The 24,632-nt window shown below is 41.0% G+C and overlaps 1 protein-coding gene across 4 annotated transcripts in view; it reads right to left on the bottom strand.

Annotated features, from left to right (window-relative positions):
- xpnpep1 (X-prolyl aminopeptidase (aminopeptidase P) 1, soluble) overlaps positions 1-24,632 on the bottom strand; it is a 102,366-nt gene that overhangs the window by 50,896 nt on the left and 26,838 nt on the right. For all 4 annotated transcript variants that reach the window (XM_087998716.1, XM_087998717.1, XM_087998718.1 and 1 more), the window contains 5 exons: positions 18,462-18,586; positions 13,978-14,041; positions 9,751-9,855; positions 8,780-8,872; positions 588-731 (listed from right to left, as the gene is read on the bottom strand). In XM_087998716.1, coding sequence (XP_087854842.1) covers positions 588-731; positions 8,780-8,872; positions 9,751-9,855; positions 13,978-14,041; positions 18,462-18,578 — 523 coding nt within the window. In that variant the 5' untranslated portion in view covers positions 18,579-18,586. The remainder of the gene's footprint in view (positions 1-587; positions 732-8,779; positions 8,873-9,750; positions 9,856-13,977; positions 14,042-18,461; positions 18,587-24,632) is intronic.

Raw genomic sequence — 24,632 nt, 5'->3', positions numbered from 1 at the left:
GGCTAATCCTCATGTGGAGGTTAAGAACTAATGTGGGTAAGTTGGGTAATTACGGATGGGTAATAAATGCTGAGCCAGCCGGCAATGCCAAAATCCCGTCGAATCAGAAAAAAAGTTTCATTTCAATTATTAGCTCAATTAAGATGTAATAAAACAATAAACACACTTCAAAACAATTTATTTCATGTTAAATTTTATGTTGAATTATGTTTACTTCTGAAGGAAGCATGAAGAGTCATAAGATTTTCTTTTCACATCTGAAGAAACTGTATGCTCAGGTAGCCAGTTGTCCTGACAGGTGAAATTGGCAATAGTAAAATCTTAAATTAAAATCCTTCACACACAAATTTCAGCAACAATTTAATGTCTGATGAACATTAAAACCATTTGAAAAGATCACATTCATATTTAAAACTAATCTAAAAACAAAACTCTTCATTTTAATGCCTCAAGCACCTTCAAAATTACACCAGACGCTTTCAATCTTCAATTATTTTGCACAGATTAAACTGGAATTCTATTGAACTTCAGTATACAATGATGTTCAAGATGACAGCAGAGTGATTTCTAATGGTGAACAGACTCACCAGTGTAACTCAGATCCATAATCAACAATGGTTTGCAAGGTCGGCTTGGCTGGTCCTTCCAAATCTTATCAACAAGGTTTTCTTTCAGAGGCACAAGATGATGTCCTGAATTCTTCATCGCTTTAGACAGGCTCTTCCATTGGTCTGAAAAAGACAGACAGCTCTATGATCCAGATTCTGATCTTGAAGCAACTGAGTCACAAAGATCTCGCCATCTCCACAGCTTGGGTTTGTCCTTTCCCAACATCAGCTGAAACATGGGCCAAGCCAAGGAGCTCTCCAAGCAGCTAGCAACACGGTTTTACTGGGCAGGGTAAGTCGCCAATGAAATTCAAATATTCTCACAGACAAACTAGGAAACAAAATCATTGATTATTCTTCCCTTAGCTTGGACTGTGAAACAATTATTTGGGATACACATCGAGATTATAATAGATTCTACAATATTAATACAGGCTACTAGACTAGGTGGGATTGAGGTTCACAAGGAAGAGGTATTAGAAATCCTGCAGAGTGTGAAAATAGATAAGTCCCCTGGGCCGGATGGGATTTATCCTAGGATCCTCTGGGAAGCCAGGGAGGAGATTGCCGAGCCTTTGGCATTGATCTTGAAATCGTCATTGTCACAGGAATAGTGCCAGAAGACTGGAGGATAGCAAATGTGGTTCCCCTGTTCAAGAAGGGGAGTAGAGACAACCCTGGTAATTATAGACCAGTGAGCCTTACTTCAGTTGATGGTAAAGTATTGGAAAAGGTTATAAGAGATAGAATTTATAATCATCTAGAAAAGATTAATTTGATTAGGGATAGTCAGCATGGTTTTGTGAAGGGTAGGTTGTGCCTCACAAACCTTATTGAGTTCTTTGAGGAGGTGACTAAACAGGTGGATGAGAGTAAACCAGTTGATGTGTATATGAATTTCAACAAGGCGGTTAATAAGGTTCCCCACAGTAGGCTATTGTACAAAATACGGAGGAATGGGATTGTGGGAGATATAGCAGTTTGGATCAGTAATTGGCTTGCTGAAAGAAGACAGAGGATGGTGTTGATGGGAAATTTTCATCCTGGAGTCCAGTTACCAGTGGTGTACTGCAAGGGTCAGTGTTGGGTCCACTGCTGTTCGTCAGTTTTATAAACGACCTGGATGAGGGCGTAGAAGGGTGGGTTAGTAAATTTGCAGACGACACTAAGGTCGGTGGAGTTGTGGATAGTGATGAAGGATTTGTAGGTTACAGACACACATAGATAAGCTGCAGAGCTGGGCTGAGAGGGGGCAAATGGAGTTTAATGCGAACAAGTGTGAGGAGATTCACTTTGGTCGGAGTAACCAGAATGCAAAGTACTGGGCTAATGTAAGATCCTTGGTAGTGTAGATGAGCAGAGAGATCTCGGTGTCCAGGTATACAGATCCTTGAAAGTTGCCACCCAGGTTGACAGGGTTGTTAAGAAGGCATACAGTGTTTTAGCTTTTATTAACAGAGGGATCGAGTTCCGGAACCATGAGGTTATGCTACAGCTGTACAAAACTCTAGTGCGGCAGCACTTGGAGTATTGTGTACAGTTCTGGTCACCACATTGTAAGAAGGATGTGGAAGCTTTGGAAAGGGTACAGAGGAGATTTACTAGAATGTTGCCTGGTATGGAGGGAAGGTCTTACGAGGAAAGGCTGAGGGACTTGAGGCTGTTTTCGTTAGAGAGAAGAAGGTTGAGAGGTGACTTAATAGAGACATATAAGATAATCAGAGGGTTAGATAGGGTGGACAGGGAGAGCCTTTTTCCAAGTATGGTGACGGCGAGCACGAGGGGACACAACTTTAAAGTGAGGAGAGATGTCAGAGGTAATTTCTTTACTCAGAGAGTAGTAAAGGTATGGAATGCTTTGCCTGCAACGGTAGTAGATTCACCAACTTTAAGTACATTTTAAATCGTCATTGGACAAGCATATGGACGTACATGGAATAGTGTTGGGTAGATGGGCTTCAGATTAGCATGACTGGTTGACGCAACATCGAGGGCCAAAGGGCCTGTACTGCACTGTAATGTTCTATGTTATTAAAAAAAAACTAAAGCTTTTCTTAAATTTATGATGATTGCTATATTTGACACTCTACAATGTTTTTCAGGTCCCAAGTAATACTTATTGTACACTATCAAATTACCAGTTTCACTTCATTCAACAAGAGCTAGCTTTTCCAAGGGTATAACAGCAATACAAGTGGCATTAAAGGGCAATTTTTCAACAGTTCAGTGTTTTCCAACTGACTGCAGTCCACAAAGACTTCAACAGAGCTCCCCATTTTTGCAATATTACTGACTGCAATGTTTGAGTTTCAATGCTGAACTGGACATGTGCAGATTCAAGATATTAGTGCTGGTTTCAGAGAGGCAATGACAGCATCCACATCACGTTCACTATCCAACAGGACCATTGCAAAATCCAGGTCATTTGTGTGACAAAGTATCAGCTAATGGTCACAGAAAACTAAAAGCCACATGGTAATTTCTTCACTCCTATTGCCATCTGACATTTAATCATCTGACCATTATGGAAAACATAGCCAATGAAAAGACAAATAGTTAAAAATTTTAAAGGCCAGTAATTTTGGCCAACATTGCATATCATTAAGTACTTTTCCAAAACAATAGTTATTTTTAACTCATCATCAGCAATCACTCGCTACGAAGTAGGATTTCCACCAGGGAATTTCCAGGTCACTGGGTTCTATGGGTCCATGTGTGACTGATGAGCCCGATGCCAGAGCCCCACCTCCAACCACACACTGGGAAGGTGTTTCCGTGACGTGGAAGTGATCCTTGGCCTTAAGATCACTGGCATTCCTTTCTCTTGTTCCTTTTCTGTACTTCCTCATGCCAACAGGTCTTCTTAAAGAATTGTGTTCCTTTGTACAGGAGTTTCACCAGCCATTTCTTCTGAATGAGGGTTTTCCACGCATTGACATATATGTTGTATCTCTTGAGGAAAGTCTTCAGGGAGTTCTTGAAACAATTCCTTTGACCTTCTCTTGTCCGAGTGCCTTCCTTGAGCTGGGTGAAGATTTGCTTTGGCAGAACATGCCTGACCAGTGGAGTCGGTTTCAGATGATCATGGCCTCGATGCTGGCTCTATTAGCTGCTTCAAGGACATCTGTCCTCCCAGCTAATGGGGAGAATCCATCTCAAATAGCAGTGATGGTACTTCAAGGATGTTGACTTGATGTCTGTATGTAACCAAAGTTTTGGAGCCAGACAGAAGAGGGGGAAGAGTGCCTGCCTTATACACAGGCTCTTGGTAAAGCACGGATGTCACGGTCAAAGACTTTCATTCTTCGGTGACTGAAGGCAGCAGTCACAGATCAAATGTGATGTTGAATCTTCCCATTGACATCAGCTTTAGCTGAGAGGTAGCTTCGTAGGTAAGGGAAATATTCCACATTTGGGAGGATTTATCCATTAATGGGGAATGGACCAGAATCTGACCTGGGACAGGCTGGTAAATGATCGAGTCTTCTTGACATTGAGACTGAATTCATTGGTTTGCTTCCACAAAAGCATTCTGTGATGCTTGAAGATCTCTTCCGAGAACGCAGAGGTGATACTGTCACCCACATACACACAGTCTATTCTGATAATAACACAGTAGTTCCATTCCTGTGTGATCCTGCGTTATAAGAAAATTGCATAATAGCAGCAGCATTTAAACCAATGGGACCAGAATCACATTACAGACAATACAGGTAAGGAGAGTTTGTGTTCTACAAATAACGACCTACATTCTTCAATCACATTATAGCCAATTCGCATTGAAGAAATGTGCGTTATAACAGAACCCGACTGTACTGACGTTCCACCAGTGAGGTCAGTGTTGTTTTCATCTTGGATTTCAACCAGTGAAGGTTGAAAAGTTCTGTCCATCCTGGAAGCAATGCCCACTCCACTGGGAAGCTTGTTTTTGACAACAAGGAGAATAGTGGTGATGAAGATGGAGAAAGCGGGTCGGGGGTGATGACACATCCTGCTTGACCCCTCTCTTAACTTTAAAAGGATTCTGTCATATTACCATTGGTGAGGACTATAACCGACATCTTGGAGTGGAGGAGATGGAGGGTGTTGATGAATTTACTGGACAGCCCACCTTTGGCTGGGTCTTCCACAGCACTCAGCATCATCAGATTGATACAGCACAGAAGTTGGGCAGGGGGGGGAACACTTCAGCCTATCTCATCCATGCTGACCCAAACACTCCAAGATACCCTTTCTAATCCCATTTTCCTGCACACAGGCCATATCCTTCAGCTTATAGCACTTAAGGCCTAAATCAGGTATATTTTTTAAAAAAGAGATTACCTCTCTGCCTCCATCACAAACTCAGGCCGTGAATTACAGACACTCAACGCCCCTCCCTGTCAAAACCTTTCCCTTCATGATGGACTGAGTCAGAGTCTTGGTCAGACAGATGAGCTCCATCTCTGTCACATCTGTACTGAAAAGGTCAACTTGGACAAGGTGCCCTCCAAAACCGAGGACTCCCCAGCCAATGGTTGACAAGGCCCTCAGCCGGGTCTGAACCATCTTCCACACTTCGTCTCTCACCACTTCTCGGACCTCCCACAACATAGAGGGTCCCTCCCCTGGTCTTCGCTTACCATCCCACCAGCATCCACATCCAAAGAATCATTGGCTGCCATTCCTGGGCCTGCTGCAGTGCTCCAGCGAAGCTCAGCACAAGCTGAAACAGTGACACCCCGTTTTCCGCTTGGGGTCCCTGCAGCGCCTGGGCTCAATAATGAGTTCGATAATTTTTGCACTTGAGCACCTTCTCCCAAGTCCTTATGCCAAAACACAAATATCAGCCCTTGTCATTATATGGGCGACTATCATACAGAACCCACTGTCAGCAATTAATGGGCTCCACTAATAGTGTCTAGATTAGACACTTTTGTGATCAGGACTGAAGGGCTTTTGCCCGTAACATCGATTTTACTACTCCTCAGATGCTGCCTGACCTGCTGTGTTTTTCCAGCACCACTCTAATCTAGACTCTGATTTCCAGCATCTGCAGACCTCACTTTTTCCACTAATAGTGACAGATTCTCCCTGGCTAACCCTTACCCTTTCCTTTGTCTAGGAGAAAGAGAGGACTGCAGATGCTGGAGATCAGAGTCAAGAGTGTGGTGCTGGAAAAGCACAGCGGGTCAGGCAACATCCGAAGAGTAGGAGAATCGACGTTTCGGGCATAAGTGACAGTTTGGGTTCCTGATGAAGGGCTTATGCCCGAAATGTCGATTCTCCTGCTTCTCGGATGCTGCCTGACCTACTTTGCTTTTCCAGCACCATACTCTCAACCCCTTTCCTTTGTCTGCCAAACTATTTTACTCCAAGACTGGAAGAAGGTGCCTAGTGAGGATTTTGGTGATTGTCTTCGCAGTGATGTAGAGCGTGGAGTTTCCTCAGCAATTCCCACAGTCCACTTGGTCTCCTTCCTTGAAGATGGTGGCAATAGCAGCAACACCAGCAGATCACCAGGAGTTCCTTCTTTGTCCTAGATTTTCAGCAACAGTTGATGAAAGTGACGGGTAAGCTCTGCTCATCCAAGTTTGAAAATCTCCGCTGGAATCCCATCTACTCCTGCACTTTCCCATTCAGTGCGTGTCTCTAATGGAGGCTTCAACTTCTGTCACACTAGTGTTGGGGAGATTTCACTGCGGTGTTTAATGTAGGGCTAGGGAGGGTGACACTTCCAGCCCTGAAATGGTTAACAACAGCCAAGTGAGCTGCTGCAGGCGATTGCATGACTGCTGGAGCTTGTAAGGGATATGCATAATGTTAATTAAATCTTGGAGCCTGTAAATACCAGCCAGTATCAATTGCCCCATCGAAACTTGGGATTAATAAAGAAACTGATCGGAATCTGTAACTGTTAGACAAGTGTGAATTGCTCTATCGGAACCTGTAACTAGTGAGTGTGAATGGCTCTATTTAAGTCTAAAGTTGATAAGTGTAATTGACAATTTAGTTAAACTAAAACTATTGAAAATGGCTAGCCTGTCAGACGCATAGTAATTCCTTGACACAATGGACTATTGAATACGGGATCGGAACCGCTCCCAGGGATGGCTGAGCCATTGTCAAGCACAGCAGGAGCTGGACAGGCACTTCGATGCGGCCAATAGGAGGACGGATCCCCAGCGCGCGCAGATGAATGGACCAATGGGGAAGGCGAACTGACCGGGGACTCCAGGCAGCGCGAAGTATAATTGTGTCAACTTTGAACGGGAAGGGAGAACGCCTTCTCCAACGAATGCATGCCTGTAGATTCGTTGTATCAGTTAAGATTCTGTGAATAAACTGCTGTCTGCGTCTAATCATAGTTGCCAGTGTGAGTCTCTCCTTCCGAAAGAACACGCAAAGACGGGACCCCGCAGGTCCGTCTTAACACTAGGCAAGAATCAAGATCACCTTTGATGAGGAGCTCAGGAATTTCTTAACGCAAATCTTATTCAATTACTGTATTGTGATTCAGGAATTCTTCAAAATGCCCTTTCCATTGAAGGCTGATGTTTTCTCTCACTCTCTGAAGGGTTCTATCTTTATTCCATGTTGGTTTGAGGCCATGGGTGTTGTGTCCCTATATTACCTTGGTGACTGAAAAATTTCCGGGTTGCAGCTCATTTTCTCAGTCTTCCATTGGTTCTTGATTTCCCTCGTTCTTCCCTGGAACTCTGCTTTTGTTGGTTGAGGAGTTCTCCTGTTTGCCTCACTGGTGAGGTTGTGCTGCCATGCATGAAGAACTTTCCTCTTCTTGTCGAGAGTTTACATGATGTGGTTGTTCTCACTGAAATAGATTTGGTCTTTCCTGGTCTTTTCCCAATGGTTTCTTCATAGCATGAAATGATGGCTATCTTAAGCTCTTTCCAGATTTCCTCCACTTCATTAAAATGCACACTTGGGAGATTTAGGTGAAGACATTGTTCGAAGTTCCTAAGTCTGCATGGCTGTTCAAGTTGCTTAATGTGGAGCTTAATCCTGAACTGCTTCTTCATCTTCAGCTACTTCTGTTGGCATTTGATGGACATAGAAAAGCAGATAAGCCCGTGGTCTGTCCTACAGTCATCTGCACTGGTCATGAGGTAATAAGGACTTTGGGAATGAGGACATCCTTTTGTGCTTGGGATCAAACAATGAAGTAGTCGATCACATGCTCCAGTGCTCTGATCGCAGATCTCTCCAAGTAGTCTTGAACTTGTATTTTTGGTGGAACAGCATGTTGGTGATGACCAACTGGTGTTCTGCACATTTGGTGAGCTGGAGAATCTTGGAGCTGCAATTCCTGACTCAGACTTTTGCATTCCAGAGTTGGCTGTCCTTTTCAATCCTGGTCTTGAAATCTCCAGGAGGAAAGTTATATGTTGGGAGTATGCTCTCCAGGGTTGAAGCATCGGCACTCATAACTGCTCCCTGCTGCTGTAGAAGGAGAGTCGTGAGGCGATTGTTGATGCTAAGAGAGCTCTAAGAGCCAGTTATTGAGTTTGTGCTTGATAGCGAATCCAATTCCACGTGTCCTGGGTCAATTCTCAGGTATTCCTCTGAGGAACAAGGCATAATACCACCTTCTTTCCTCAGCGAGCCTTTGCCTGCTCTGCCTGTCTCCTTCAGGGAAGTGATATCAATATTAAACTTCTGAAGCATGGTCACTGGATGTAAGATATTATCTCTGGTATCACTCCACAGTTGCAGCCAGGTCTGCTAAGTTTTTCCAGCAATTTCTCATTTTGTTTCTAATTTCTAGCACACAGAGTTGTTTATTTTGGTCGCTGTTCATGAGGGTTTGTATATTTCCATTCCAAAATTAACTCTGACTCTTAACTAAACTAGCTGAAACCATGCATAAAAGCAAATATGAGTTCTTGCCTGAAGGCTTATCGAATGAGAGGACAGAGGAAAACATTTATCCTACTTCTGTGTCACACATCAAACTGGAAAAAAAGGCCTAAAAGATTAATTTTTAAACTTAAGGCTTCTCAAAAAACAGAGAGATTACGTCTATCTTCACAGAGAGATGAGTTGGCAATGTATGTCAATTGGTTAACAAAAATCTCGTTTTGATTTTTAACTGAATTAACCTTTAACACAATGGAAGAAACATTAATGTACAGAAAGATATGATGCTTCTTACAATGTTACCAAGCACTCACCAGCTGCTAAAACAAAAGGATCTGCGCCAACCTTTGAGCCTTCTGGGAGTACCTGAATTAACCAATCTTCCTGACTAGGTGTGGCCTTCAGACCTACAACACAAGAGTGAAACAGTTTCAGAAATAAAGGGTTCCATCAGTTGTTGGCACACATCTACGCGAAAAATAGCTTGTGTGTTACCCTGGTTTGGCAATGAAGTGTGACAAATATCCTGCAAGGAGGAGAACATACAGCAACCTGACTGTCAGCATGCATTGACAGACACATTGTAAACAGTTTACAATCAGAATAAGATGCTGCAATCAGCAAAACAAAAACTTTCCTTCCAAGTTCCCCTGTAACATTCCCATATTACATAAAAATGTAATAAATGCACAATGTAGAATTGCAGAAGATAGGTAAAGTTATCATACTTCACATTACTATTTGATAAGCCTGAGCTACAGTAAAAGCCAAAAACATTGAACTAATTGACGCAGAGGATGGTGCGTGTAAGGAATGAGGTGCCAGAAGAAGTGGTGGAGGCTGGTACAATTGCAACATTTAAAAGGCATTTGGATGGGTATATGAATAGGAAGAGTTTGGAGGGATATGGGCCAGGTGCTGGCAGGTGGGACTAGATTGGGGGTTGGGATATCTGGTCGGCATGGACGGGTTGGACCAAAGAGTCTGTTTCCGTGCTGTACAACTCTATGACTCTATAATTTCAAAGAATCAGCATAGGTAGAATGGGCCAAATGGCCTCCTGTATTCTGTGATTGTACCAGTTTGCAAAAATCTCAGTTTAATGGATGCATGAGGAATTATTCAAGTAAAACTAGCTGGTGCTGTAGAAACCAAATTGTTAAGGAATAAAAAATGCTCTTATTTACAGATTCCACTGGAATTACCATTTAACAAGAGAGAAATAAGAATAAACGCACAAACCTCATTTCACAGCCACGAGACAATGCTTTAGGTATCCACTCACCCAATTTCATCAGGGTCCAGTTGTTATCCATTTGTTGGGAGGCTTGAAGGAAGTAACGACCATCTGTCCACATTGCTGCATGTTGCTCAGTTACAATCGCAGTTCCTGCAGACAGCCAAAAGACAACGGCTCAGCATGTTCTCTACCAGTTATAGTTAAATCAGAGAACAAAGTCAGAATCAGAATTCTCAGGGACGTTACATATACAAGTCACATTGAAATAAGTTAACAGAAAATTGGGGAATATTTGCACACCATTCCTTGACTTGCAAGTCCAGCAGGTGGTAGTGTGAGAAAAGGATGAAAGTTTTGGTAGAATAAATATGGGTGCTGAGTGGAACAGATTTACTAGTTTCAATGGTTTCCTCTTATGTGAATGATAGCTCACATATCTTTCAAAAATAAAAATTTTATGTTGTGATGATCTCTTTGATAACTATGTTTCTCTAGATGATATCTTGTAAAAAAAACAATATTTTCCAAATCATATGACTAAGCTGCCTGGGAGATAAACAATAAAAAAAAACAAAATACAAACAAGAGGATTATTTCAGAGAACATCTCTTTCAAGAAGCTTACTTTAGAGCAATCTGGCTTCAGGGAACAATTCTCTGCAGAATTCAGCTAAAATGGTTCAGAAATCTTTGATAGTTCAAGGACTCTATGAACATTGCATTGAACTTCTAGGAATGGCATGCTGAGAAGAGAGAGCGTTCATAGATACACAATTCAGAATCAAAGTGGACCCAGGAGAATTCCTACAAAACGGACCTCTTTTAAGAAACTAGCAATGCTCACGTGAGTCAATGGTTAATATGAAAACTTCACTGAAACTGAGCAGAAAGACAAAGAAACTTTTTAGAACAGTGCTCAGATAAAGTGGTTAACTATCCAATTTCTGACAAATATCTGTGCGAAATCTCTGAGTATAAAAGTCAAAAGTGCAGAGGAAATTTGAGTTTAGACATTTGGTTAAGAACATTAACAACCACATTGCTGTATTTTGAATATCTTTAACATAACTAATGATTTAAAATAAAGTGCAGTTATCACCATGAATATACTTTGATTTTTGTGTAGCAAGGTTTTGGTTTAAGCAGTGTTCTTTGTGGCTTCATACGTTTAGTAAATACCTGGGTCTTTGGCATTTTGAAAATAATAAGAAGTTTAATGGCCTGTACCTAGAACCTAACACTCGAGATTGTAATTTGTATGTGCAATTCAGATTAGCAAAACAAAGGCATACTAGCAATGATATATTTTACTTAACAGCTTGACATGGGGAGTGAAGAGACTTTAGAGGTTTTGGTGCTTTTAAAAGTGAACGAATCCCCAGGTCCTGATGAGCAGTATCCCAGGCAGCCATGGGAGATGAGGGGGGAAGATACAGGGGCTCTGACACAAATTTGTAATTCCTCTCTGGCCACAGGGCAGTCCTAGAGGACTGGAGAACCGCTAATGTGGTTCCACTTTACAAGAAGGTTGGTTGAGATAAACCAGGGAATTACAGACCAGTCAGTCTCACAATAATGGTAAGGAAACTATTAGAGAGAATTCTGAAGAAGGTAATTAACCTCCATTTGGAAAGGCAACGTTTGATCAGGGATAGTCACCATGGCTTTGTCAGAGGGAGGTCACACCTAAAAAATCTGATTGAATTTTTCAAGTTTGTGTCTGGGTGTGTGGATGAGGTTATTGAAGTTGATGTAGGTCATATGGATTTCAGCAAGGTCTTTGACAAGATCCCACATGGGAGCTTGATAAAGAAGATGAAAGCAGATGGAATCAGGGAAACTTGGCAAGATGGATCCAAAATTGGATAATCACAGGTGACAGTGGGTGATGGTAGAAGGGTGTAGTGTGACTGGAAGCCGATGTCCAGTGGCAGATTGCAGAGATCGGTGCTGGGTCTCTTATTGCTCATGGTACATATAAGCAATATAAATAAGAATGTAGGGGGCGATGAGTAAGTTTGCGGAAGACACAGAGATTGACCAAGTGGTTAATAGTGAGGAATAGTTCTTAGGTTACAACAAGGCATAGACAGGTTGGTCAGGTGGCTGGATCAATGGCAGATGAAATGTAACCCTGAAAAGTGAAGTGTTGCAATTTAGTAGTACAAGACAAGGGAATACTTAATGAAAGTAAGGTATACTCACTTTGGTATGAGTAACAAAAAGATGGGGTACTGGGCTAATGGTTGGATACTTGGTAGTGTGGATGAGCTGAGGGATCTTGGTGTCCATGTACACAGATCTCTGAAAGTTGCCACCCAGGTAAATAGTGCGGTGAAGAAGGCATATGGAGTACGTACTGGCTTTTATTGGTAGAGGAATTGAGTTCCGGAGTCCTGAGGTCATGTTGCAGTTGTAGAAGATTCTGGTGCGGCCACATCTGGAGTATTGTGTGCAGTTTTGGTCGCCATACTATAGGAAGGATGTGGTGGCACTGGAACGGGTGCAGAGGAGGTTTACCAGGATGTTGCCTGGTATGGTAGGAAGATCGTATGAGGAAAGGCTGAGGCACTTGGGGCTGTTTTCATTGGAGAAAAGAAGGTTAAGGAGTAACTTGATAGAGGTGTACAAGATGATTAGGGGTTTAGATAGGGTTGACCATGAGAACCTTTTTCCACGTATGGAGTCAGCTATTACGAGGGGGCATAGCTTTAAATTAAGGGGTGGTAGGTATAGGACAGATGTTAGGGGTAGGTTCTTTACTCAGCGAGTCGTGAGTTCATGGAATGCCTTGCCAGTAGCAGTGGTGGACTCTCCCTCTTTATGGGCATTTAAACAGGCATTGGATAGGCATATGGAGGATAGTGGGCTAGTGTAGGTTAGGTGGGCTTGGATCGGCGCAACATCGAGGGCCAAAGGGCCTGTACTGCGCTGTATTTTTCTATGTTCTATGTTTTTCCATGTTCTATGAAAGGCAGGACACTAGGAAGCTCTGAGGAACAGATGGATCATGGAGCGTTTAACCCACAGGTTACTGAAGATGGCAGGACAGGTTAATCAGAGAGACTTGTCTTTATCAGTTGAGGCATATGTTATAAGAGCAGGAAGGTTATGTTGGAGCTGGACAGAGATTTGGTTCGACCATTGCTGGAGTACTATAGAAGGATGTGATTTTACTGAATGGGGTGCAGAGGAGATTCACCAGGATGTTGCATTTCAGCTATAGAGAGAGTTGGGTAAGCTCAGGTTATTTTCTCTAGAGCAGGGAAAGTTGCGGGGGGAGAGGGTGGGAACCCGATTGAGGAGTGTAAGATCATAAGGGACAAGAATAAGGTGGATAAAAAGCAGCTGATCTCCTGACGGGTAAGTAGTGAGGGGGCATAATTGTAAGGTGAAGAACAGGAAGTGTTTCTGACCCAGAGGTTGGTGGGAATCTGGAATGTCCTGCCTGGGACAGTAGTAGAGGCAGGAAACCTCAAAACCTTTAAAATGTACTGGAATGAGCACTAGAAATGTCATTACATTCAAGCTAATGGGTTAAATCCTGGAAAGTGGGACCAGTGTAGACAGGCAAAAGTGTGGACTGCAGATGCTGGAAACCAGAGTTTAGATTAGAGTGGTGCTGGAAAAGCACAGCAGGTCAAGCAGCATCCGAGGAGCAGGAAAATCAACATTTCGAGCAAAAGCCCTTTATCAGGAATAGAGGCAGGAAGCCTCCAAGGTGGAGAGATAAATGGGGGGGCTTTGAAGGTTTTGAGGTTTCCTGCCTCTACTACTGTCCCAGGCAGGACATTCCAGACTCTCCCCCATTTATCTCTCCACCCTGGAGGCTTCCTGCCTCTATTCCTGATGAAGGACTTTTGCCCCAAATGTCGATTTTCCTGCTCCTTGGATGCTGCCTGACCTGCTGTGCTTTTCCAGCACCACTCTAATCTAAACCCCAATGTAGATAGGTCAATACAGACCCGAGGGGCTGAAGGGCCTCTTCTGTGCTGTATGACACTGGGACTTAATATAATGTTAAACAGTGGGTGGGTTGAGGCACGAGCAATATTTACCATTGAAAGGGGGAGAGGCAATGAGATATATACAAATATTTATGATAAATTGCATGCAAATATATGGGTAACAATCCAAATAGAAATACCTCTATATACCGAATATTCAAATGACAGACATTTACAGAACACAGTTGCTCAGGAATCGATTAAACACATATCCCATGGGTTCGGAACACACCCTTTCATACCTATTTTTCTTTACTAGCACTGACCTGCCGATCCATCAAAGCCTGAAAGAAACTCGCGCCTGCAGTCACACGGAGCAATGTATTCACTCTAAAAAAACAAGGAAATTAGCAAAGTGGTTATCTCAGAGTGGTGACACTCTGCTATTAGGGTCATTAACAAAAGATCAGATGCTGGTTGTAAGGTCAAAAAAGGGCACTGATTAGGAATTGAAAAGTGTGTTGCTGGAAAAGCGCAGCAGGCCAGGCAGCATCAGAGGAGCAGGAGAATCGACATTTCGGGCATAAACCCTTCTTCAGCTCTTTATTAAGAGCAAGCTCAAACAATGGAACTATTGAGAAACAAAAGCCACTCCCAAATGCAGAAGGCCAATTTTGTATGGAATATTGTAGACTTACTAATAAACTTAGCTTTGGACATTTGCTGATCATTTTTCATTCCAGAACCACACACACAATATGAACATTGCCTTGTGGTTCAAGAAACACAAATTCTGCAATGGGAAACTACTTTAGGAACTAGGAACACACTGAAGTAACCACACACTTAAGGGTGGAACACTAAGGAATAAATGAAAAAATTTTGAGTGTTTGTCAGATTGGTATACTGAGAAGCAAGAGACTAGAAAAATCTGAAGGGCTAAAAAGTAGCTGACATGAGGAGTTTACAGAATGTGTTCGGAATACTTTCTTACAACAGCATTTTCTGGAGCTGACTGTGATATCGTGCAGGCACAGGCACATGTAGGTAGCAGCAATGATGTTTCTTTACAGACTGAGTTTACTGATTTAAACCTGACAACAAACTTAGGAGAGGCATTGGCCTAGTGGTACAGGTAGACGCTCCTTTATCCAAAGTTCCAAAAGCCAAAACTCTCTGAAATTTTGTGAAGTTTTTCTCTCATTAACAAGGTTGTTTAGCGTGCAAACAGTTAACCCAAGTCAATGTTGGACTGGGGTATACAAAGTAAAAATCACACAACACCAGGTTAAAGTCCAACAGGTTTAATTGGAAGCACTACCTTTCGGAGCACTGTTCCTTCATCAGATGGTTGTGTACTCCACAACCACCTGATGAAGGAGCAGTGCTCCGAAAGCTAGTGCTTCCAATTAAACCTGTTGGACTATAACCTGGTGTTGTGTGATTTTTAATTTTGTACAACCCAAGTTTACAGCCACTCGATGCGTGTCACTCGGATGCGACACGGAGGTGCATGGCTCAGCCCTGGCAGGCCTCAATTTTCTCTCAAGGCTGTTTTACTTAGTAAGTCTGCTCCTCCGGTAAGATTTTAAAAATTTTCACCATCAAACTGTCCCTTATTCTGAAAATCTAAAAATTCTGAATTCCGAAAAGCAGCTGGTCCCAACGATTTCAGATAAAGGATTGTCTATCTGTATTATCACTAGACTCTTAATGTTTTTGGGACCCACGTTCAAATCCAACCATGGTGGATGATGGAAATTGAATTCATTTTTTAAAAAATCTGGAAGTATGAGGCTAATAGTGACTATGAAACTGCCACCAATCATCAGAAAAACCCATCTGGTTCACAAATGTTCCTTAGGGAAGGAAACTGCCATCCTTACCTGGTCTGGCCTACATGTGACTCCAGACCCACAGCAACACATTTGACTCTTAACTGTCCTCTGGCCAATTAGGGACAGGCATTAACCAAATCCCATGAATCAATTAAAAAAAAATAACATGATTGGGATTGAGGGTGAAAGGAATGACTCCAAGTTTTGAAATTTAAATACAAGCGATTATGATGACATGAAAGCAGAGCTGATTATACTGAATTGGAGAATTACATTAGAAGATAAACCTATGCAGAGACAGAGGCAAACATATAAGGGATTATTTGAGAACACACAGAATAAATACAATCCAATGAGCAAGAATAATTTTGATAGGTTCACCAAAAACAGTTAACTAGAAAGGTGAAGGACAATGCTAAAAGAAAAAGTTATATAAACTGCACAAAGAAAGTTGGCAGGTCAAAAATTGGACAGAATATATAAAACAACAAAGAATGGTGAAATAAATGAGAGAAAGATTATAGTTTGAGAGAACGTTAACCAGAAAATATGAAAACAGAGCAAGAGTTTTGATAAATATTGAAAGACTGAGCATTCGCAAGGCCTTCTTGTTTATATAAGAATAGTTGGCCCTCCTGTGATTTGGTTTGACTAATCAGCCCCTGGCAGACTGATCTCAAAAAGCCCAAGTTAACCCTTTCCAAGTTTTCTCAGTTTTGCCTTGCTTGAATGTCCAGAGATTTTGCAATAGGTAAGTCCTCAAGGTGGATCAACTCCAAAATCAAAACAAGATCTAGTTAACAATTCCATGAATAGTTGTTTGGCTGTACAGAAATCAGCATTGCTGAAAAAGAGCACATTGCTTCAAAGCTTTTTATCTAATACTTATCAGGACAATACACAAGAAATACCAAAGGAAGGTAACATCTATATTGTATAAGAGGTGACTGCTGAAGGTTAGCAAGATTGAGAGAAGAAATAACAATGCAAAGGGAAAACAAGATTAATACCATTGTACGACAATGCTGATTGGTTGGCAAGTGAGTGCTGCTTGGTAGAGATGTTACCATGGAGAATGCATCAGTTAATGATTACTGACAGTTAACTGCCAAGCTTTTATTACATTTTACACAAGACAAGTTGGCTCTGATTTGGCTATTACACTTGTGAGTCATACGGTGTATGAATTTCAGTGGCAATGTGATGTTATGTATGAAAGCCATATGTCCCAAACCCAGGCAGATTATAAAAAAAGCATGTTCCTTCAACTGTTTGCAACAATCAAGGTACTGATCATATCCAACCACCCAATGCCTACAAAACTCAACACAGTATTTAATATTAGATACAAACCCACAATTGTACAGCATTTGCCAAATAAATCTGAGTGTGTGAAGAATTATACTGACAACCAATTTTGGAACGTCAGTCGGGCTCTCAGAGTGTAGAGAAGCTACATACATTAATGTACAGGGTCCTGGTTATTGTCGACAAAATGAACATGAATACAAACAACATCTGTTTCAATGCAGCAAAACAGGGAACAGCCATTCTGGGCTCATTTCTTAGGATAATGTCTTGACCAATCAGAGTCACTAGCCTGTATCAATGTGTAAACAAACCTTGGTAGTTAACAGTTATTCATCATTAACTGGTGCCGTCTCCATGGAAACATCTCTAGCAAGCAGAGCTGACTTGCCAACCAACCAGCACTCTAGTACCACGGTATAAATCTTGTTTTGCTTTTGCGTTGTTATTTCTTGTGAATTGGCATGATGAATGCAAGATGAAAAGCTGAAATAAATTTGTCTCTTTTCAAAAACATGATAAATACAAAATAATGGAGATATGCATTTAAGCTTATAAATGCCTGAGGTTCCGTTGTATGAGAAACAAATATAGCATCAAAAATATATCATCAGTAAGTTCACGATTCTAAAGTGAATATAAATCTGGAAAGGGGTATTTACGTTGAGAGATATATTCAGTTTTTGAAGGATGATTTGCCATGTACTTTGTAATGAAATCGAGACTTTAAACCATTATCCAGACTTAGCACAAACCCAGCCGATATTCTTAGAAGTGAAACCAAAAGAGAAAATGCTGGAAAATCTCAGCAGGTTTGGCAGCATCTGTAAGGAGAGAAAAGAGCTGACGTTTTGAGTCTAACTGACCCTTTGTCAAAGCTGTCTTAAAAGTGAACACTGTCATCCTTTAAGGGTCACAATGTGACCAGACTCTATGTCATGGCTGGGGGTGAAAAAGAAATATGAAATACCCACCAGTGCCATGTTATAGACCAAAGCAATAACAAACACAGTCATGAAATGTTTATAGGGAAAATACTAACTGTCATCCCTAATATACTGTAGACTACCAAGTAAAGACACTTACATGGGGATTGGGGGGAGAATGAAAAAGAGAAAGGCTGAGAAAGCAAAATACAATGAAAACAAAATACAAATATTCAACATATTAGTCAAAGGCTCAATAACAAGGGGCATGATGTTAAATTAAAAGGCAGGCGGTTTAGAGGGGATTTCAGGAAAGCCTTCTTCACCAAGATGGTGGGAGTCTGGCTGGGAGGGGAGTTGAGGAGGGAAACCTTACAACCTTTAGAAAGTATTTGGATGAGCACTTGAAGTGTCCTAACATTCAGGGCTATGGAACAGTGAAGGGGAGTGGGACTGATGGATATTTTTGGCAGTACAAATGTGATGGCCTCTTTTGTACTGTACAATTCAATTATTCTATTCAGCAGAAAATATGCAAAATAAATCTTGCACCTGAGTCTTTAGTCTTCCACAGATAAAACCTCAACAGGAGATAAATTAAACCAGGAAAACATTACGAGTTACTGCACAAGACTTCTAACACCAAATGAAATAAAATTAGGCATACAATAAACACAAAATTAAAGCTTTAATATAGTGATTGTACTGAGAGGTGAGTGAACTGGTTAGTGCAGGTACCTGATGATTGTCTCCTGATGGTACAATCAGAGCTTGGATTGGTTCATTCAAGCTGCTGGCATTCTTCATCACCTGCCTCAGCTGCTTCAACAGCTCAGTGGTGGTTTTCGCAGGCATGTTTCTACCTACAGACACGGGACACACAGCAATTAGTCCAGACCAAGAGGCTGGCAGCAAATCAACACAATACTGATTACAAATGCAAGGGCCCACAACAGAAATGCAGGATTTGTTTATCCTTAAGTCAAATCAGGTACCAACTACCATTAAATAAATAAATAAAAGTTCAATTAAAGCTACTTCTTTCGGCATTATTTTCTCCTTTTCTTTAGAGACAAGCAGCCTTATGCCAGTAGACCCCATTTCCTTCAATTGGTGCCAATTTCAGCAAAATTATAGTCATCTCACTGCATCAGGCCCAAAGTAATCTACAGGAATCTTAAGATGTTCCATTATCTTAAACAACCTGCGGCAAAAATGAGTCAAAGAAATGTTACACATAATACACACTTGAAAAAGATAAGTCACTGAGCCTAGCTGATGCTTATAGACAGGGTGGTTAAGAAGGCGTTTAGCACGTTTGGCTTCATTGCTCAAGATTCTGACTACAGTGTATAGGATTTGGGATGTTAAGCTTCTAAAGGACTCTTCTGGAGTATAGTTCACAGTTCTGGTCTCCCGGTTATAGGAAGGATATTATTAAGCTGGAAAGGGATCAGAAGAGATGTATCAGGATGTTGCCAGGAATGAAGGGTTTGAACTATAAAGAGATAATGGATAGACTGGGAATTTTCTCACTGGAGCATAGGAGGTTGAGGGACGACCTTATAGAAGTTTATAAAATCACGAGGGATACAGATAAGGTGTCTTTTCCCTAGGGTTGGGGATTTCAAGGTTAGGGGACATATTTTTAAGGTGAAAGGAAAAGGACTTAAAAAATACATGGGGGCAATTTTGTTTTATATGAAGCGTGATTTGTGTATGGAATGAACTTCCAGAGGAAGTGGTGGATGCTGGTACAGTTAGAATGTTTGAAAGACATTTGGGTAAGTACATGAATAAGAAACATTTGGAGGATCATGGGCTGAAGCACAGGCAGGTAGGACTAGTTTAGTTTAGGATTATAATTGGCATGAACAGATTGGACCAAGGGCCTGTTTCTGTGGTGTGTGACTCTATGACAGAACTGCCACGACTGATTCGGACTAGGGGTGAGAGGTTCAAGTCCCACTTCAACACTCAAACAAATGAAAGCTAGACTGTGCCACACTAGAACTGAATGTCAAATTCAGGTTCTCCAAAGGCGAGCAGCAGTTTGTCACAGTCTGGAACTCAGCTCTGCTTCAACCTGAACAAGGGTGTTCGGCACCTGACATGGGCCACTCCACAATCTTGACAAAAATGATTTTCATACATCAGGAACAAAAAAAAAGTTTCTTCTTATAAAACCATTCAAAAAGGGGCTGGGTTACAGTTTAGATTAGATTCCTTACAGTTTGGAAACAGGCCCTTCAGCCCAACAAGTCCACATCAACACTCCAAACAGTAACCCACGCAGACTCATTTCCCCTACATTTACCCCTACTAATGCATCCGACCTATGAATCCCTGAACACTACTGACAATTTAGCCAATTCATGGAGAGAATGTGCAAACTCCACACAGACTGTCACCCAAGGTGGGAATCGAACCTGGGTCCCTGGTGCTGTGAGGTAGCAGTGCTAACCACTGAGCCACTGTGCTGCCCTTGTTTACTCTTTAAATAAACAAGATTAGAATTATGTGTATCAGAGATAAAATCACCTTCATTTTGGGGCAGTCACTTCTTCAGAGTAACTACACTGTCATTTGTTACTTCTGTTTGTTAGCTAATCGTTTGTGAAAATGCTGACAAGTACTTGGCACTAAATAAACATTTTACAGATGCTGTAAAATCAAAGTCAGCTTTTTTAGATTGAAGCAGAGACAGATTTATCAATGATTACTTTACTGCAACTAAAATCTATGAACAGAATCTCCACCTTTGCTTTGTCACTCAGCCACCCCACCCCACTGTGATGAGACTATGGCTTTAAGAGGATTTTGTCCAGAGTTTTCTTTGAAGAGAGGTTTTAAGACGGGGTTCCAAGCTGTCTATTTGAATCCAATAAAGTTTGTGAGGTTTTGGGTTTTTATTTCTAAATTTGGAACAATAGAAGCAGCCTGAATGGGTGGGGTCAAGCTCCCAAAGAGCTAGGATTTTCAGTTTTAGTTTTTCAGTAGCAGTTGTTGGAGTCTTGAAGCTGGATGTGGAAGCTGATTTTCCTCTTTCTGTTACAGCTAAAAGCTGGGATTCTCTTCCTGCTGCTAGAATTGTATGTGAGACAATCAATTTTACTGAATTTGCCTCAGCCAAGGGTGGGTTTACTTGAGGTTACCATTTTGAAACAATTACTGTTTAGTAGTTAAATAATCTATTATTCTGTTAAGATCTCGAACAGAGTTATGTTATTTTAATTTGTTCTTTCCTTTGTTATAGTTTAACTATAGTGTATAAATAAAGTGTGATTTGCTTCAAGACTAGTTGTTTGACAAATCAAATTGCATCGGAAACAAAATACCTGGCACTTCAAAACAAATATGTGCACATTAAGAACACACAAACAGCAGTGAAATAAATAATCTGTTCTGTCACACACAGTTTTAGATTTTCAGAATATTGACGTGGACATTAGCAGAATTCCCTTCAGACCACACCACTTGAGTCAGCTGAGCAAGCAAAGAACCAGCCATAAAACTTAAAATCTTAGCCAAAACACAGTTTCAGAGGCAATTTAGCACTGGCTCAATACAGTACAGCTGGAATAGACTCAAGTCTTGGATCCAGGTCTGAATTGATAGTCTTTTGACTCAGAGGCAAGTTCTACAAACTACATCAATAGATCAAGACCAGAATCAATCACATATCTGAGCTGCATTTTCTTTAATTTAAACTGACAAAAGATTACCAGGATTGGGGGCGACTGAACAGAGCAGCACTATAGGTCGTTTGTATGCTCCTGTTGTGCACACTGACTGAGTCAAAAACTGGAACAGAGTTTGGACGCCTGCTCCCTCTTTATTCTCTCTTCAACTGTGACACCTCTGAACTTTTGCTTGGTAAAAACAAAATTAAAATGAGGAAAATCACAGAGATCTTTCAATTAGCCATCACGTTTCACTAAACTTCAGTTGTACAGCCTCAGAGTGTGATGCTAGAGGACACACCCTGTAGCATCTTTTGAAAAAGGTCACTGAGCCTTACAGGCACCCAGAGGTCAGAGAAGCATCACCATGAAAGTAGACTCCCACTGATCTCCATGCTCAATTCAGCACCATCATGTTATTTATTTTGGCTGCATCTACACAAAAGCAAAACTGAAACTAGCACCAAAACTCATTAACGTTTGGATAATCTTCTCAAAACTCACTAACATCAGGATAAATCATTTTTTGAGGTGCAGTCACCAGCCAACTCCCAATAAGGTACAGCCTAGCCCTCTATCACACAGTTGAATGATTCAGGCTTGGCATTGGATACTTTTTAAAACCCATGTGTGAATGAACAGGATGCCACAAAATGCACATTCCTTTCCTTAACATAAACCAAAATGCCATCCATATATTTCTCCAAATATAGAGATAAGTTTAATGTAACCCAGCAGAGAATGGCTGTCTGTTTCACACTATTCTTGACTGTACACACCTAACTGCAACAGGGAATACATCCAATCAATCAGTAACACAGACAGCCAACTCAAACCTGTCCATTTGCACCCCAGTAACATTAGTGAATCCTCATGTTCAGAAACAGTTCAAGGCTCATAAAGACATAGAGATGTACAGCTCATCCAGAGAGATGGAGAATTAGAACTACATGTACTGTTGAACATGGATTCTTTAAGATCTTTGTCTTCTGAGCAGACTCACTCAAGTGGTACATGAGCAATTGGCAGCCTCAAATGGACAAAGTACACAATGCAGTTTTCATCATACTACAACTCAGAGATCTAATAGGTAATGTCTCTTTTCCTATTATAACAACCTGCCATTTCAAGTTAGTTACTGGATCACTGATTTTGGAGTTATTAATAGATCATTCATTCTTTATCAAGTTGAAATGGGCCACATGCTCAATATAATGGCACTCAATATAATGAGAGTCTAATTACTGAGCTGCTTATTCAAGAGAACTCCAGCAAATCAATGATCTTATCACCTTGTCAAAGATGATCAAACCCACGACCCAAGGCTGCAGCATATTCTTTGACCTGTGTCAAGGTGGTTTGGGATTAATTCTTCACCACTTATTCTGAAACTAAAGCAGTAAAAGGCTACACTTCTCAACTGTGTTGATAATGTGGAGGTGCTGGCGTTGGACTGGGGTGGATAAAGTTAAAAGTCACACAACACCAGGTTATAGTCCAACAGGTTTATTTGGAAGCACTAGCTTTCTGAGCAATGCTCCTACATCAGGTGGTTGTCCAGTGCTTCCAAATAAACCTGCTGGACTATAACCTGGTGCTGTGTGATTTTTAACAACTGCATTAAAGCAAATAATTGTGCACTTTATTGGACTTAAACAATCTTTGGCAAACATTTATGATCCAACATGATGGTCCTCATAGAGCAAACAAATTTAAACTTAACGAGATAGTTATTGCGTAGACCATAAAATCTTATATTGAGTGATAACCACAAAGGCCAGTTAGTTTGGTACTGGACTAGTAACCTGCACATCCAAAAATGTGCAGGTTAGGTGAATTGGCCATGCTAAATTGCCCGTAGTGTTAGGTGAAGGGATAAATGAGTCTGGGTGGGTTACGCTTCGGCGGGTCGGTGTGGACTTGGTGGGCCGAAGGGCCTGTTTCCACATTGTAAGTAATCTAATCTAAGTAATCTAATCTAATCTAATCGAGTATGCTCTCCTTTGAGTACATCTCTCGTGCTTATGGTCTGTTCACCCTTAATAACTGTTTCTGATTAAAAACTAAAAGTTAAGCATACAAAAATAAATCATTTTTTTCCTCAAAGGCACACCCACATCAAAGCTGAAGAATTTGATTTGGTACAACTCTTGGTTGTAATTTTGTAAACATTGGAAAAGCATCTGGCAACTGCAATTCACCAATTCAAAGTGAATCTGCAGATAGAATACCTGGAACAAGTGCAAGAATGAGCTGTAAAAGCAGGAAGTGCTGGAGAAACTCAGCAGAAACTCGGCAGAATCAGGGTTAACATTTTGAATCTGACATGACCCTTCAAAAACCTGCAAATACAACAGCCAGTCCATATTCAATTAACAAGTCTCATAGTGGTCTCCGATCACTGGCTTTAAGAGGAACAGGCAGCCACAGTTCCCACAGCTGATCACTACCTAGCATGGGTCTGGGAGATGTATATGGATTCAAATCACCTTCCCACAATTCAGGCATAGACAGGAGCTGCTTGGACAATATAACAAAGGGCATCAATGTTCACAGATCAACACCACTGGGTTCACAAGAGTTCTGTCTTTCTGGGGAAGAAAAGGATTGGAATGTAAAACTAAAAAATGGATTTTTCAACACCCCTTACATAAAATCAGAAAAAGAAAATGAAAGTGCAAAGAATTTCTTGGTGTTTAATCTAGTATATCATAGGGTCAACATTATCAATCTATACAACCAAAGATAATTAATAACCGGGAAACTAACCGCTGGTTACACTTAATATAGTCAAGATGACCAAAACTAATGCAGAAACATAATGTTCGTTTAGTGGAATTTCACGATGTCTGAATTGCAGATATTAAAACTACTCTGATGGATTTGCAAAGGAGTTTTGACAATGGTGAAAGGAGGATAGAGCCATAGCCAGCATAGCAGTGGCTCAGGCAAGGTCAGAAAAACTTCATAAGAAATTGAGATATTGGCAGCTTTTGGGAGACATGCAAAACAGTTTCTCAGTGTAAGAGAGAACAAAAGAAGGAATAGCAAGTTGATGTAAAACTTTCAGAAGAGTAAGTATTACAGAGCCACTTAAAATCAGATACATCTCCTCAAATTTCAGCATATTTTAAACCAGTTTTCTCACAAGACTTTGAAAACAAAAATATTTCTGAAATATTAAATTTCAGAGCATAATACATCATATCAATTAAAAATAAAAACA

The sequence above is a fragment of the Chiloscyllium plagiosum genome, unplaced genomic scaffold, assembly GCF_037043375.1.
Source record: "Chiloscyllium plagiosum isolate Xiang-an unplaced genomic scaffold, Cpla_swu_hap1 HiC_scaffold_22, whole genome shotgun sequence".
Lineage (NCBI taxonomy): Eukaryota > Metazoa > Chordata > Chondrichthyes > Orectolobiformes > Hemiscylliidae > Chiloscyllium > Chiloscyllium plagiosum.
Note: the sequence above shows the minus strand (reverse complement) of the source record. Positions and strands in the feature narration are given on the sequence as shown.